This window comes from Microtus pennsylvanicus, chromosome 16, assembly GCF_037038515.1.
Source record: "Microtus pennsylvanicus isolate mMicPen1 chromosome 16, mMicPen1.hap1, whole genome shotgun sequence".
In the NCBI taxonomy this organism is placed as follows: Eukaryota; Metazoa; Chordata; class Mammalia; order Rodentia; family Cricetidae; genus Microtus; species Microtus pennsylvanicus.
This window is the reverse complement of record NC_134594.1, coordinates 9,229,947-9,246,122: the sequence shown is the minus strand read 5'-3', so window position 1 is coordinate 9,246,122 and position 16,176 is coordinate 9,229,947. Positions and strand designations below refer to the sequence as shown.

The following is a 16,176-nucleotide window of genomic DNA, read 5'->3' as shown; positions in this document are numbered from 1 at the left end:
GCCCAGGTTCAATCATTATTCATTAGCTAATTATCTTATTATCAATAAAATATGGAGGAATCCTTAAATTTTCATTTCATATATCCCTCTGTAAGGACTTGCTCACAGCTACCTAGGGGCTGGGAACAAAGCTCTGTCAGTAAAGTGCCGCTTAAAGAGTTTTGATCCCAGCACTGGGGGAGTGGAGACAGAAAGTTTGTGTTCATTGACTACTGTCTGCCCCCATTCTAATAAGAATTAAGTCCGAGTTAAGTCCCAATGAAATCCTGTCTCAAAAAAACAAGCTGGATGGTTCCTGGGGGAGAAATATTCAATAGTGTTTGGCCTACACATTTTAGCCTTCCAGTCAGGTTCCTGGTCCTAAGTTGCGGCTATTCCTTTGCCACTGATCTGCACCTAACCCTTCACCACCATTTACAATACCTGATAGCAGTGTTGGCAACTGCTTGTCTAGCTTATGGCAAAACGGTCCAATTCTTGGCACTTTATATGTATGTGTAAACAGCTGGATACTCAGCAGGTATTACCAAGAAACATACTTAGATGATTGGATTCGAACTGGAAGGTCACAGACTTAAGGGGCATGGAACTGTGAGTCTGAAAAGAAGTAGGTTTTCCTATTTGACCTTGTCTCCATGGACTCGTTACTTCTCTAAACTTTGGTTCTATTGTGTTAAACACATAATAGTTGAGATACACTAAGAATGCTTAGCACAATGCAGGTGGCTTTAAGCACTTAAGAAAATGGCACGGAGAAGGCCCTTTATAGATCCTATTCCTAAGAGCCCTTACATATGTGACATTTAAACATTATACCTAGAGCTTCCAATGAAATAGATTCTTCAGCTTGAAAAAGGTAAGCCTAAAGAAATAAAAATTACTATCAAAGAATGAATGGCTCCTTGGTATGAAAGAAAGGCTTTCATTGTTTTGGCGCTTGTTTCCTTACAGGTATGCATAGCGTTTAACATTCAAGGTATTTAAGCCTTCAGCGCTCAGTCCTCTCTATCAGAGCACTATTTTTCAAACATCTGCTTTTACATCTTAACCAAACTCTGCTTTATTATTGTTCATAGGAACATTTAAAATTTGAGTTTTCTATGTATGGGTGTTCTGCCTGCAGATATATATCTATATCTATATAGATACGATATATCTGTGCCATGTGAAGGCTGTGTCCAAGGAGGCCAGAAGATGGTACCAGAGCCCCTGTGTTTTAGGAATCAAACCTGGATCATCTGGAAGAGCAGACAGGGTTGATGAGCCATGTTTGCAGCCCTGAATGAATTTATTTTTATTGTTAGTTCAAATGGCTAAATAAGAGGTTAGTAAACCATGATTTGACTCCTCTCATCTGTGGATTCCTCAAGTGCATTTACCTGATAGCTAACATAAAACCCACATCAACACTCCACTTGCTTTGTTGATCATTTCTAATGCCATGCCTCCGGGTAAGGCAGTGCAGTGTGTATTCCCTGCTTGTGCTTGTATTGATTTTTCTAATCTTCTGTGTGGTGTAGTGCTGTGTTCTTCAAAATCTGATAAGAAAGGCTGTATATGCCAAAGTTAGGCTGTAGTGCTTCCAACTTGAAAATACTGATGAAGTGAGAAATAAGTAGTAATGTTCATAGAGAAGCATATGCCTAGAAACTCAAAGGAACCTCTTCCCATTAGGAACAGAATTGTCGGCATTTGCTAGTTGAGATCAGTGACTTAACACAGCTGCTGTAAGAATCAATTGTGCCTTCCCCTAGATCTGGCCTCTTCCCTAGTGTGATGGGGCTTAGGAGTGTTTCTGCTACATAAAATCTCTAGAAGCTAGTTTTCATCACACTCAAACTTAACTCTAATTGTAAGGACTTACTTTGAACAAGGATACAAAATAGGAAGTAAATACAGAGCTGTTCACTATTAGTTACTGTTACGTGTCCACTATTAACACCCTTAGTGCCCTTGACCACATTCACACACCACCGTGTCTCCCTCTGCGTGCTGATTAATTGAAAGTTGCAAATGCTACGGGGACCACCAGCTAGGGATTTTACCTCCTGATCTATACAAGTCCTTACATACTTTAATGTACTAAAAGTTACCTGCCTTCAAATGTCACTTGGATGTAAAATGTTAACAGTTGAGGCTGAAAATCAAAAGCTTTTCACATGCTGGGATTAAAGGCCTGCACTACAACTAGCTCTTAGTATTTAATATTGAGTGAGAGGACTTTAAATTCACATATAAGCTTTGTCATACAGATGAACTGTGTAGAAAGCAAAACAGGGACAACTTAAAGTATTTTTAAGAGACTAGCTAAATAGGAATTAAAAACAGGAGCTATACACGGAAATGCTTCTATTTATAGTTTTAATGTAGCTGGGTATGGTGGGACACACCTTTAATCCCAGCACTTCGGAGGAGACAAGTAGATCTCTTGAGTTCATAGTTCAGGACAGCAGTGTTATTTTGTAAAGAAAATTTTAATGTATTGATGAAATGTGAAATGTCAGTGAACTAAAATTTCTTAGATGGAAGTTATAGCTAGATTAGTAAATTTGAATTACAGTGTACTTGAACAGGCCATCATGCCTGGAGTTTTCAGCCCCCCCCCCAAAAAAAAGAATCCCTGCTTCAGTAGTTTATGCTGCCTGGCTTAATAAACTGCAGTGGCGCATTCTCAGAGCAAAGCCTTGAAGAGCAACATAAGTACTAAAACAATGTTTATATTCAGATAGTGTGTATCTGTAATCATAATTGCTAATACTGTAGTCTCAATTCAGAAATCCTAAAATTCGAACAAAATATACCAAGACACTGATGCCAAGCATTTCACAAATTATAGCTCTGAGGTATTTTATTACAAAAGCATATACATAGACTAATGGACTTAAAATTCATCACATTTATTTTTTAGCTTGACCTTCTAGTAAGTCTTTAGCTTCATTGATTTTTGCTGCTATATAAGGAGATCCTCCTATAGAAGAAAGGGGGGAGACACAGTTTAGAGCACAGATTCTAAATCTGTCAAAAGCTACTTGCATTTCAATGATCCCAGGCCTTAATAGAGATACTATTTTCATTTTCTAAAAAGCAACTATGATACTATAAGTAGGTCACAAAATTACAATGTAAAGAAAGGTATTTGACCAATGGGAAACGAGGTGTTTTCACACAAAAATTTTATCTTTAAAGATAAAGTTTTTTAAAAAAACTTAAAATCTGACTGACACAGGACTTAGCCGTTCCCACACATGCACCTGAAACTAAAGCTGTTCCTTACTGCACATGTGAACACAGTACATGGTTTTAAGTGTTCCCGGGGGCTTATTTTGAAAGACCTATTGCTTTACATCCTTTTCTGCTTCAGTGTTCTTGCTACTTGCTAACCCTTTCTAACGTCATCTAAGAGCTGCTGTTTTACTAACCTGATGAAGCAGTGTGGTCCTAAGCCCATCAAAGAGCATCAAGAGGATGCCAGTAGAATGAGTGTGTATGGACTCTACCTACGCATCCGGAACAGAAGACCTTAAATAATTCAAGCTAAATTCCTTACACTGTAAAGTTACATACTAAACAGCTGTCCTGTTTAAACTTGTCAAAAACTTTTTTCCTACAAACAAAAAAGATTTGTACGTGGCAACAGATTTTTACGTTTTTTTAGTCAAAGTAATCCCTTTTACCATTGAAAGCTGCTTTGAGGTGTATCAAAAGCAAACACAGCTCGAAGGCTTCCAAATAATTTTCTGTTCCAAGCACCCACTACAAGGGGAAGCCTCTTAAAATTTTTCTACTAATTAAAATTTAGTGCTTGGTTATTTATGAATCTAAGCAGATATACAGCAAAACTCAAAAATACACCACAACAAAACTCATCCAAGAGTTGGTATGTACACTCTTAATCCCACCAGTTGGGGCTGAGGCAGAATGGTCAAGAGGTTTACACCAACCTTGGCTATGTAGCAAGATGTCATAAAAACAAGCCAACCAAAATACCTAGTATTTGTGACCATTACTGGAAGATATTTTATCAAACAACCTAAAAGAACTATTAAATGTTTTTATTACTCCCAAATAGCAATGGCTCTTTTATTCATTATACCTTTGTTTTGGTGAGATAAGGTATCAGACTGCTTCGCACTGTTGGCCCTTGATCCTCTCGTCTCAGCCCCCCTCCCAGAGTACTGGGATTACAGAGTTACCATATCTGGTGGATTTTATTTATATAAGACTACTATGTGATCCATGCCTGGGAGACTGCTCATATGTACATTTAGACATATAACTGCCAAGAATTAGTTATCCCCTTAACAGTAGTCCAACAACATGCTTAACAAAAGCCGAGCCATTACTTACCCTTGTCTGGGTGGTTTAAGAGCATAATCCTTCGGTGAGCATCCCTGATCTTTCCTTTATTGGCAGTAGGGCTAATATGAAAAGGGAAACAATTTGTTACTTAACATCACACACCGACTATACAGAAGGGTCAAATTTTAACACTCTATAAGCCTCACAGGTATAAAATGCATTTTCTAAATCAGAACCAAATTACAGTGCTTAAAAACAAAACTAGATGTTGTTGGCCTGACAATCCCTATTCAACACTTCATTTGGAAATGGGAGCAGAATTTCACTGCAGATCACTCCAGGCAGGCAGCAGTGAGCAGTATCTTAATCTGTTACATATCCCTCAGTAAGTTCTGTACTTCTGCAGGCATGTTAGGCTTAAAGATTTTCATGGAAGGAGCTGATCAATATAAAAATCAGTGTTGTCTTGTGACAAAAACCCTAATAACTACCTTATTCTCAATTGTAGGAAAATACTAATAGAAACTATCCTATCCTACATCTATTAATGAGTAAAAATCTTACCTTACACCTAGTATTAATGCTGCCTCCCGTTTTGTCATTTTGGGTTCAAACCCACCTTTATAGTACCCACCACTGAAGGCCTGAAAGGGAAATTGAATTGAAAGATTAATGAAGTAAATGGAAGGTTGGTTAAATCAAAAAGAAAATAGTACATTTCAAAGACCTACAAGTGTATTTCCCAAGGTATTTTAGCTTGATTAGTGGTAGCTATTGCAATAAGCATTAAACATCCATTTCCTCCAGCCAAACTGGAACAAACTATCTCGAGGACTTAAGAAAACTAGGAGTGAATGGAGGCCGTTGTCACCCATATTCCTCATAAAAAGCAGTATCATACCTGGTTCAAAGAAACCACTAACTATGGCAGTGTGGGGGGAAATTATGCCATCAGGACCTTAATTTAACCTTGGGCAGCATGGTTTCTGCTGTCTATAACATGGATCCTCAAAGAGCAGCAGCTGTACCCAGTTAAGATTCATTCTCAACATGACAGGGTGTGATGTCTGAATGTAGTTACATCTAACAGCACTGCAGAGCTACCTGTGTCTCATGTGACAGCAGATGAAGGAAGGCAGGTTAGCAGTGTGCGAGTAATAAAGTACTAAATCCGAAGGTCACCCACCCTTAGCTGTCACCTAAGGTTTGCAACTCCTTCCTCACTGAACATGGACCTGTGGGATTCAGGCTACAGGGCAGCTCCAGGCTTCAAGTACAGGTAATACATTTACCAAAAAAAAGTTGTCTTACAGATTTTGGTAGGCTTTGAAAAACTTGTTTTACTTGAGGCTCCACATGCTTCATGGCTTGTAAAGCATAACGGCCTAAAACCAAAATCAATAGAATAAGCAAGTCAATCCATAACCAGTCTATTCTTCCACCCCCAACCATAAACCAACCTGCAAATCCTGCAGCGGCAATAGTCAGTCCAACTGCTACCACTGTGCTGGCCTGGTAAGGGGGGAAAAGAGTACATCTTTACTTCTCTAATTGCACCTAGCCTGCATCCAAACTCATTACAGCCTTCTTCAGTGAAAGGTGGGTTCTTTTTCCCTTTCTGGCAAGGACTAGAGATGAAACTTAGGGTGTTACACATGGAAGACGCTATACTGGTGGGACTACATCTCCACCCTTTTATTCTGGGGTGGGGACTTGCTAAATTGTCCAGGTTGGCCATGAATTTGCGACCTTTCAGCCTCAGTTTCCTCCCTAAGTAGACGAAACTCTATGGAGTGCAGCACCATGCCTGCTGGAAGAAACATTTTTTTTATAAAAATGTTTTGTCTTTAAAACACTGCAATTTGACGTTGTACACGATGGTGGCCTTTTAATGCCATTTACTCCCGGCACCTAGAAGCCACTGGCAGGTGGATCTCCTGCGCTCTGGGGCAGCCAGGTTACATAGTGAGACCCTGCCTCAAAAAAATTAAAAACCACTGCAATGTTTATACCCAATTTACTGTGGGGTATGCTATTTTCACTAAGAAGAAAAGGGTAAGTCAACCTACTTATCCACAAGAAAGGTGACTTCTTCAGAGGTCGAAGAGAACTTTAACCCACAGGCACTTGAACCTTATTCAAATTTAAAGAAGACCGGTGAGAATTAAGATTTCTGCTGGATTAGAAAACAGTGCTTGCAAAGCTCCCTGCAAGAGTCCCACAAGGCAATTCCACCGTAAAGGATTTGTTGGGGGTTAACGGGCCGACCTCCCAGGAGGCACAAGCGTTAGCCCGCAGCAGAGACAGGCTGTCGACTGGAGCCGGCGGAGGCCGGAGCGAAGGTCAGTCTTGGTGTCCGCCCGGGCCGGCCAGCGCCACGTCGGGGCTCGTCAGCGCCGGCCACTCACCATGACTCCGCTGCGCGGCCCGGCAGCGCGCGCTCATCCCAGCGCGAGCACACCGCCACAGCACGCCTGCAGACCGCCGCGACCGCACCAACCGCGCCGGCTCCGGCCGCGCCGCGCAACACGGCAGGAGCGCCGTAAAGCGCGTCGGGAACCGTCGCACAGGGTGCTGCAAAAGGGACCAAGCAACTCGTGTTGACTGAAAGGTCGGTCGGGGGCGGGATTTGCGGTGCCCTCCGCCCGGGCTTCTGATTCGGAAGTCTAAGGCCTGGCACAGATCGCGTCTTCCGGTTAAAACATCGCTCACACTTTGATTTTATAGAGTTTTTTGTCCACCCTGTGAAAGCAGCGCTGTTTTTCAGATGACAGTATTTTTATAATACGGGTTTTTTTTTAAATTTTTTATTTTATTTTATTTTTGGTTTTCTCTTCACGTCTCATGTCTCAGCGTCTTTTTTGCTATGGAGAGCGATCTTCATGCCCTGCAGCAATATCTTTCTTCTTCCCCCTTAGAGCTTGGTTAAGTCTATAAGTAGATTAGAAATTATAAGGGAGGTTAATGTTTCCATTTTCTTGGTGTTTTATTTTTATTTTATTTTATTTATTATTTTTTGGTTTTTGTTTTTCAGTCCTGGAACTCACTTTGTAAAGCAGGCTGGCCTGGAACTCACAGAGATCCGCCTGCCTCTGCCTCCGGAGTGCTGGGATTAAAGGCGTGTGCCACCACGGCCTGGCTCTTGGTGTCTTCTTTAGGCTACACGAGTTTGTTCCCTAAAGAACACAACTTCTGCTGTGTGCGTTCATTGTTTATTTTCTCTCTCCTGTTTTAACCTGAGTTAACTACTTTTCCAAAAGAACGTCTGTGTCTGCATTGCTCTGAGCGTGTGATTGGTTAACCCAAGAACGCCAATGCTCTTGACCAGAAGGAAAGAGATGGTGAGGCGTCTTTCTGCGTGAAGGCTTTAGGTTGTGAGAAAATATAACCGTGTGTGACCTCAGCAGAAACTTGGAAACTGAGGTAGCCTAATTTCTCCATGAAATTTCCTTTTCTACTCTCCGTTTCATTTTATCACGGTGTCTTTGCCTGCGGCCTCCCTAAGCTTCCCCCCGTTTTAGCCAGTGGTCCGTTCTATGAATGAGTGGATCATATTTTGCTTATCTTCTCATTTACTCAGGGGCGGCTGCTGTGACGTAGCTATTGTAAATGGCGTTTCTGTGGGCGTGGATGCTCAGAAACTAGGCTGATTTCAGTTCTCTTTACTGGGTAGGCAGAAATGAAATCCGTGTACCCTGTGATACTTTTCATTGCTGTAATGGTTTGGGTCTGAACTGCCTCTCAGAAGCTTGTGGTCGTGTGTGTGTGTGTGTGTGTGTGTGTGTGTGTTGAAGGCAGATCAGTAGGTTAGTCAGTGATGGTCATGGACTGTTGGGTGGTGCTGGAGGAGACTGTTGGACTGTATGATCAGGGCTTGTAAGCTTGGAGACTGTGTGAACGCAAGAGGTTTCTGTCCAGCGTGAGTGAATTCAGTCCTTTCACCACTGCGGTGGGAAGGTAACCTCTTTACATTCCTGCAAAGCAACTTCGCTGGCGGATGAGCTGGCGGATGAGAGTCTTGAATCGCATCCTTGTCCACATCTGATATTTTCTGGTTTTATTTAATAGTAGTCGTGCTAATGAGTATGAGGTAGTAACTCATTGTACCTCTTGATCAGTAATATGGAATGCTTTTTTATGTGCTTGATAAACATGCACTCACCTCTTTGGGGAAATGGCTATTCAAATCTTTTACCCATTTTTGGGGGGTTGGAATTTGTATTTGTTGTTAAGATTCCGTTTTTTATGTATTCTGGGTATCAGTTTCTTATCAATTACATGGTTTTCTATTTTTTCCCCACCTCTCTGATGCCCTGTGACTCTCTTGCTAGTATGTCTTGAACACAGTATTCTAAAAACTTTATAAAGTCCAGTTCTCTGACTCTTTGGTTCTTTGTTGTTGTTACGCGGGCCTGTGAGTCACACCCAAAAGCCAATGTCATGAATAATTTGCCTTGGGTTTTCTTTTAGGGCTTTTGTAGTTTTCTGTCTTTGATCCAATGTGAGTTGCTTTTTCTGTTCAGCTTTAGGCAAGTGTTTCACCATTTTGCATAGATGTGAGTAGTGTCCCAAGCATTGCTTGTGGAGACAGTTCTTTACTCTTTAAATGGTAGAGGTTATGCTAAGCTTTCCGGAACCACCTTGTATGAAGAGTGCTAGCAAGTGTCTGATAGGTTTTTGTTCTCTAGGACCACCGCAACGGATTTCCACAGGCAGGGAGGTTAATTCAACAAAAATATGTTTCTTTAAATTCTAGAGGCTGGACATGTAAGGTCAAGACACTAGTAGGTGTATAGTTTCTCTTCTGTGTGGCTTGTAAAGTTTAAAAATAAGAGAAAAGGAAAACTTACAGTCACCTTCTCAAATTATGGCCATTGCTGGCTACTCTTGCCCAACCGAGCGAGGGATGGCTACTCTGCCCTGCTTTCCAGGGAAGCAGCTGACTGAACATTTCCAACTGATCACTTATCTGGTTTACAAGCAAGGAAGTGATAACGGAACTTAAACGGATATTTCTAAGAAAATATCCCTCCCACGGTGCTAACCAGGACTCCTCTTTAATGCCAGACTCTAGGTCTGCTTTGCAAAGCTGTGGCCCCTGTCAGCTCACCTTGTGCCAGGTCATGATTGTCATATTGTCGTATTTCCCTAGGTAAAGCTGGAACATTCGATCAGGAAGTTCTAGGAAAATAATGTGTCATTTGATGGATATTAGGGTGGCCTAAGATGTCTGGTAAGGGAAGTAATGTTCTCACATTTGACCTGGCCTGTTTCTGGAGAGGAACCTCTTTTTTGTTGTTGTTGTTTGTGTGTTTGTTGTTTTGTTTTTTGAGATAGGGTTTCTCTAACTTTGGAGCGTGTCCTGGAACTTACTCTGTAGGCCAGGTTGGCCTTGAACTCGCAGAAATCCACCTGCTTTTGCTGGGATTAAAGGCGTGTGCCACCACCGCCCAGCGGAGAGGACCCTCTTTTGGAATGGTTTTGATTTGGGTTTTCTGTAATCATTTGAACGAATTCAGGAATCATCCAGAGTATTCCAGTTGGGCTAGGGCTTGGGGAGGACCGGAACTCGCTTACAATCGGGGGTTTCAGTGCACCCTGAAACATATAGCAGCAGGATGAACTTCGTTCTTCTCCCTTTTTCTGAAAAGAGCTTTGAGTGAGCCATGCGGACTCTTTTGATTGTGCATCTACCTGAATTACCATCTGCTATTTGGAAATTGTGACTCATTTCAAAATTTGCATTTAAATATAAGTCATGCTGGACACACTAATCTGCATCTGCATAAGAGAATTATTCTTCTTGTTTGGGCTCGCTATTCTCTCCAGTACCTTGGTCACTCCGTGGAATCCCAAATGTGTCTTTAAAACTCCGTTGGTGGACAGAGGCAGGGACTGCTTGCTAGTCTGTCTCCAGTTCCCCAGATCCACAGTATCACTCAGTTATTGAGGACACAATTTTATGTTACATGGTCATGGTCTTCCCTTAAAGGAAAGCTGCCGAGGATGATGGATCCAAATGTGACCTTTTCTCCTAAACGCGTCCAAGCTTTGCCAAGATCTGCCTGCATCCTTACATGACTATGGTTTTAATGGTTGGTGTACTGGCGGCTGACTCGGGACTCCAGCCCTCAGATCTGATGGTGGGGGTCCAGTACTTTGTGCTGCTCTTCACTGTGCTCACGGAGTGAGACATGAGCAGCACCCAGGAATGAGCTTAGGACCAGTAGCAGCTGAGTTATGGCATCACTGCCTTGGAGAGGTTCCCAGAGACTTGGTAATTTTCAGTGGATGCAACGGTTCTAGCTGGGTTGGCAGCCTCGTGTTGCCATGATGCCGGCTAAGCTGCCCTTCTGCCTCTGAATCTTCTCGTTTGTAAATGGGGAGGTTGAAAGGGGTCCTTTCCCTTCACTTCTTCCACTCCTTCTACCCCACTCACATTCTTCTTTACAATACTGGGGCTTGAAACCAAGGCTTCATCCACGCTAGATAAACACTCCCCCGCTGAGATACACTGTAGCCTGCAAACTTCTTGTAGATGATAATTGTGTAGAACCCTTTTTTTTTTTTTTGGTTAGCACACTTTGATACATGGAAATGGAATCATGATTGCATTAAAATCCAGGCATGATGCCAGCGAAATAGGAGAAGGGTTTTTAGTCCTCATTCCCCACAGGATTGCCAGTTTTGAATGAAACAGAAAGATGAGAGTTTCTTTGTTAGAGCCAAGGAGTTTAGAGGAGGAAGAGGGGTGGGGGGAGGGGAGGGAGGAAAGGAACAAATGTGAAGGGACACCGAATGGGACAAACACATCCTCTCCTCCAGCGCTGCACAGCTCCGTGCCCTGAATTTCTGCTAAGACTGTAGTGAGTCTGTGTCCTTCTCAGTGATGGGGACACTTCCACTCCCGAAGAGTCTTACTGAGTTCTTACCTCATTTGGAGTACTGAGGGGTTTGGCAGCAATGAATAGTTTGTAGGCCACAAGCACCAAGAGGTTGAGATATAAAGGTCATAGCAGCTGGGTCCAGTGCCAGTGGCCATGTCAAAGGAGCAGCAGGTGGCAATTGACTTCAGGGGACCGGGTCCAACAGGAAGCAAGGCTCAGATGGGTAACTCTCAGATAAGCAAGGCCCCGACAGCCTTGGCCCCAGAATTTGCTGCTACCATTTTTCTCTGGTATCTGGTATAGTGTGAATGAGTGTGTGTGTATGGGAATCCCACTTGCCTTAAGGTAATGTGATTATCTCATGAAAATATCCTGTTCTGCTGGGCATCTTACCTGTGAATTATTAAGAAGAGGATTTCCTCTTAAGCTGTACTGTTTAAAGTGTTGCCCCCTGCTGTGAAATAATCCTTGTACACTGTGACTATGTATTACTCTCATTGTTAATAAAGATCTGACTGGCCAGTAGCTAGGCAGGAGAGGATGTGGGGAAGAAGAAAGGCAGAGTCACGAGGAGTTGTCAATCATACACAGAGGAAGCAAGATATGAACATGCTGTGCTTCAAAAAAAGGTACCACCATATGGCAGAGCATAGATAAAAATATGGCTTAATTTAAATTAAAGTAGCTAGTTAGTAACAAGCCGAAACTATTGGCTGAGTATTTATAATTAATAAGTCTCTGTGTGATAATTTGGGAGCTACTGCCAGGACAGAAAACTCCACCTACATCCCTACCCCTGAGAAGACAGGGGCTGTATAATAGAAAAAAAATAGAACAAGGAAATGTCACACAGCTAGTTTTTCTTGGGGAGCCATGTAGACTGTGGCTTAGGGTAATAATTAAGAAAAACGATCGAGTCCCAGAAACTAAGTTAGCTCACATTCTTTTAATGTTGGGAGATGTTGTCACAGGTTTCAGTGTGCATCATAGCTGAAACAAAGCTTTAAATAATGACTTAAGGTTAGGATAAGATTTTTTTAATAGCTTCGAAATAGAACATACAGAAAAACAATCTAAACTTTAGAAAAGCACATAGTTGAATAGGAACTCATTAAGGTCAGAAACAAGGACAAAGCAGCCTGGTTATTGTTAGCTGATGAGTTGGCGATCAGCAATGATGACTGTGCCCAGTTCTTCCCTCGGCTTCCTGATATAAACTGTTGAGTGGGTATGCACTGTTGTGGGATATTAGTTTAAGTTGTGTTGCATTTGTTTATGCTGTGGAACATTTGTTTAAGGATGCAAAGATGTGTTGCATTCTTTTGTGTTGCATTTGTTTAACTCTGTGAAGCTGTGTTACCTTGCCTGCCTAAAACACCTGATTGGTCTAATAAAGAGGTGAATGGCTAATAGCTAGGCAGGAGAAAGGATAGGCAGCTCTGTCGTGCAGAAAGAAGAAAGAGGAGAAGAAATCTAGAAAAGAGTGAGGAGGGAGAATACCAGGAGCTAGCCATTGAGTAAGAAGGAAAGAAAAATATATAGAATAAAAAAAAGTGGAAAACCCTGAGGCAAAATGTAGTTAAAGAGAAATGTGATAATTTAGCTTAGCAAAACTGGCTAGAAACAAGCCAAGCTAAGGCTGAGCATTCATAAGAATAGGTCTCTGAGCCAGGCAGCGGTATGCATGCCTTTAATCCCAGCACTCAGAAGGCAGAGGCAGGTGAATTCGAGGCCAGCCTGGTCTACAAGAGCTAGTTCTGGGACAGGCTCCACAGGTATACAGAGAAACCCTGTATTGAAAAATAAAACAAAACAAAAAACAAACAAGCGAAAAAAGAATAAGACTTTGTATTCATTTGTGAGCTAGATGGTGGGCCTCCATAGAGAAAAAAATTAACCAACCACAATTCATCCTGAGGATTTAAAATTTAAAGTAGAGCTATTTTTCATAGGTAAAAGTTTAGATTTGTGATTCTTTTAAGACTTTTTATAATAAATAATTTATAATAAATGATTGGTCTTTTCTTTGTAACTGCAAAATGTAGTCTGCCAGCAAAAGAACTTGCTGAGAAAAATACCTTGCTTGCTTACACTCTGTTAATATATAACAAGTTGCTTGGGTATGAATGTATGTGGATTCTTAGTACAACTTGGTTTTCACCTGTAATACATAAAATGTCTAACATGTAAGGGATATGGATAACATTCTTTTTTTAATTTGTAGTCATTGCAATCATTCACTTGAAAAATAAAATATAACCACATTGTAAATTTTATATTGCTTGAAAGATTCTATTGGGGTATATAAGCTATAAGAGGAGAGACAGACAGAGACAGAGAGAGAGGCAGATGACAGAAGGAAAAATACCAGAAAAGATGTAAAAGAAAAGCTAGAAGGAAAATATCAAGAGAGACAGAAGGAAAACATCAGGTTAGAAAACCAGAGCAGAAAAGGAATAGAATAAAACAAGCAATGGAAATAATAATAAAATGAAGAATTAAGCTTTTGTCCTCAGAAAAGTTTTTGTGTGTCTGTTTGTCTGTCCAGTAGCTCACCTGCTCTACATCTCTTGAGTTTCTCTGACCTGTGGAAGGCTTGCCATTTATCAGCATCCTTAGTGAGATCCTGACCTGTTGGAGATGAATGTGTGTATTTGTGTGTGTTTTCCCCATTTTTGCCAGCCCAAGAGAGTTAAATTTAGCTCCCTTTGCTGGCCTCGGAGAATTAAATTTTACTCCCTCAGATAGAAAAGTCAAGTTGAGTTATTGTCTGCTCACTTGGCTCATTCCCCTCAAGCCTGAGCTACTGTAAGCTGGTCCTCATGGCAGCAGCAATCCAGGGACTGAACAGACAACAGAGGTTTCTGCTAACTATAGACACAAGTTTCTATACCTTTTCTTAGTAAGGCATTCCTATCTTGCTTCCTCTGTGTCTGGCTTGCAACTCTGTCTCCGCCTTTCCTCTTCCCAGAGTTCTCCTAGTCTGATCAACCTGCCTATACTTCCTGCCTGGCTACAGCCAATCAGCATTTTATTAAACCAATATGTGTGACAAATCCTTACAATGTACAAGAGCATTATCCCACAGCATTTCCCCTTTTTTCTTTTCACAGCAAAAAAATCTGATTCTAACCTTTGTTTAGCTTTTCTTCTGATCATTATCCATAACAACTTGTAATCAACATGGTAAAGACAAACATTCATAATCATTGGGAATGTGGGTGTAGTTTTCTAGATTACTTCCTGCTGACTGGGGGCACTGATAATCTTATGGGGACCTAACGTAGAATGGGAAATGTAGGATTATGGTCAAGTCCTGACGGGAGTCTGTGAGGCTGGGTCGTCTCTGCAGCAGTCTTGAAGTTGTTCTAGATGTAGAACTCAGAAGAAACTGCAACAGAGGTGCTGTGAGGTGGAGAATTTACAGCTCAGAGGCTCAGACCATCGTGGTGATGAACATGGCGGCAAGCAGGCAGACATGGTGCTGGAGAGGTAACTGAGTGCTACATCTTGCAAACAACAGGGAGTCATTGGATCATTTGGGCCATCTGTTCCCAGTGGAAAGTTTTCAGGGGGTCTTTCTTGATCAAACCAGATTTTTCTTTCTTTCTTTTTATTTATTTATTTTTTTTGATTTTTCGAGACAGGGTTTCTCCGTAGCTTTTGGTTCCTGTCCTGGAACTAGCTCTTGTAGACCAGGCTGGCCTCGAACTTATAGAGATCCGCCTGCCTCTGCCTCCCAAGTGCTGGGATTAAAGGCGTGTGCCACCCCCCACCCCCCGGCAAACCAAATTTTTCTTAACCCAGAATGAATTCACAAACCTCTCATTTTCTGTGGGAGGGTGGGTACAGTTGCAGTTATAGAAGATAGAACGGTCCTGGGAGTGTAGTGTGTACTAAGGTGACGGTAGCTCCCAATACTCTCTAGTGTACTGGACACTTGCTAAGACAGTTGTCATGGTTTGAATGGGATGACCCCATAGCCTTAGGCACCTGAATACTTAATCCACAGTTAGTGGTGCTGTTTGGGTAGGTTTAGGAGCCATGGCTTTGCTGGAGGAAGTGTGTCACTGGGGTCAGTATTTGAGAACTTAAAACCTTACCCTATTTCCAGTTTGCTTCCTCTGCTTTGTGTTTGCTATTGAAGCTGTGAGCTTTCAGCTTCTAGCTTCTCCGGTCATGCCTGCTGCTTGCTGCCAGGCTTCTCCACTGCAGTAGAATCCCATCCTGAAACCATAAGTCTAAATAAACTCTTCCGTAAGTCACTTTGGTCATGGTGTTTTATGAAAGCAACAGAAAAGTCGCTAATGCAAGAGTGAATCAGGTGTTTCCAACACAGTCACCACTCACGTTCTTGACGGGTACACTAATTAACTTGATCATACCAACCTCTTAACACGCACATGTATCAAAGCAGCAAATCCTCAAACATGTGAGATATTATATATCAAACAAACCTGGAGTCACACTGTAAATCTTTACATAAACTGAGTTTCTTGATCTACACTTTTATAGTTTTTGTTTTTTTTTTTTTTGTTGTTTTGGGTGGTGTTGAGGATAAAACCTAGGGCCTTGCACATACATGCTCAGCCAACATCTCCGGTCCTAGAATCAATGTTATGGAAGAATATTTAAATGTAAAAAATAAATCTAGACATGTATTGTGCTAGAAGAAATCAATATATATGTAACTTAATTTAGGAAAGTGAATGAACCACCTATTGAAAGTTGCATTTGGTTTTGATTTAGATATGGGGAAGTTTTCTTATTTGCTGGCATGCATAATTAATAGTACAACATAGTCATTCAATGGTTTAATCTAGCTTTTTAGTTTATGTACAAAAATAAAATAATTGAAAGGTAAATTTTTGGAGATGGCACACTTCATAAGAAGTTAAGCTGGTGTCAAAATACTTAAATTCTGGCATAAGAATTTGAACTATAATTGTGGGACCACATGTGGATATATAGTATGCTATAAACATTTTTA

The 16,176-nt window shown here is 41.4% G+C and overlaps 1 protein-coding gene across 2 annotated transcripts; it reads right to left on the bottom strand.

Annotated features, from left to right (window-relative positions):
* Positions 1-2,814: 2,814 nt before the first annotated feature.
* Positions 2,815-6,861, bottom strand: Dnajc19 (DnaJ heat shock protein family (Hsp40) member C19). 2 transcript variants are annotated; one of them, XM_075950798.1, is made up of 6 exons: positions 6,708-6,861; positions 5,760-5,811; positions 5,611-5,684; positions 4,864-4,943; positions 4,348-4,418; positions 2,815-2,968 (listed from the first exon to the last, which is right to left on the bottom strand). In XM_075950798.1, exons 1-6 carry the CDS (start codon positions 6,708-6,710, stop codon positions 2,898-2,900), a joined length of 351 nt encoding a protein of 116 aa, XP_075806913.1. In that variant the 5' UTR covers positions 6,711-6,861; the 3' UTR covers positions 2,815-2,897. The 2 variants fall into 2 exon arrangements, with proteins under 2 accessions (XP_075806913.1, XP_075806914.1); XM_075950799.1 differs by lacking the exon at positions 6,708-6,861 and adding an exon at positions 6,365-6,674.
* Between the last annotated feature and the right edge of the window lie 9,315 nt (positions 6,862-16,176).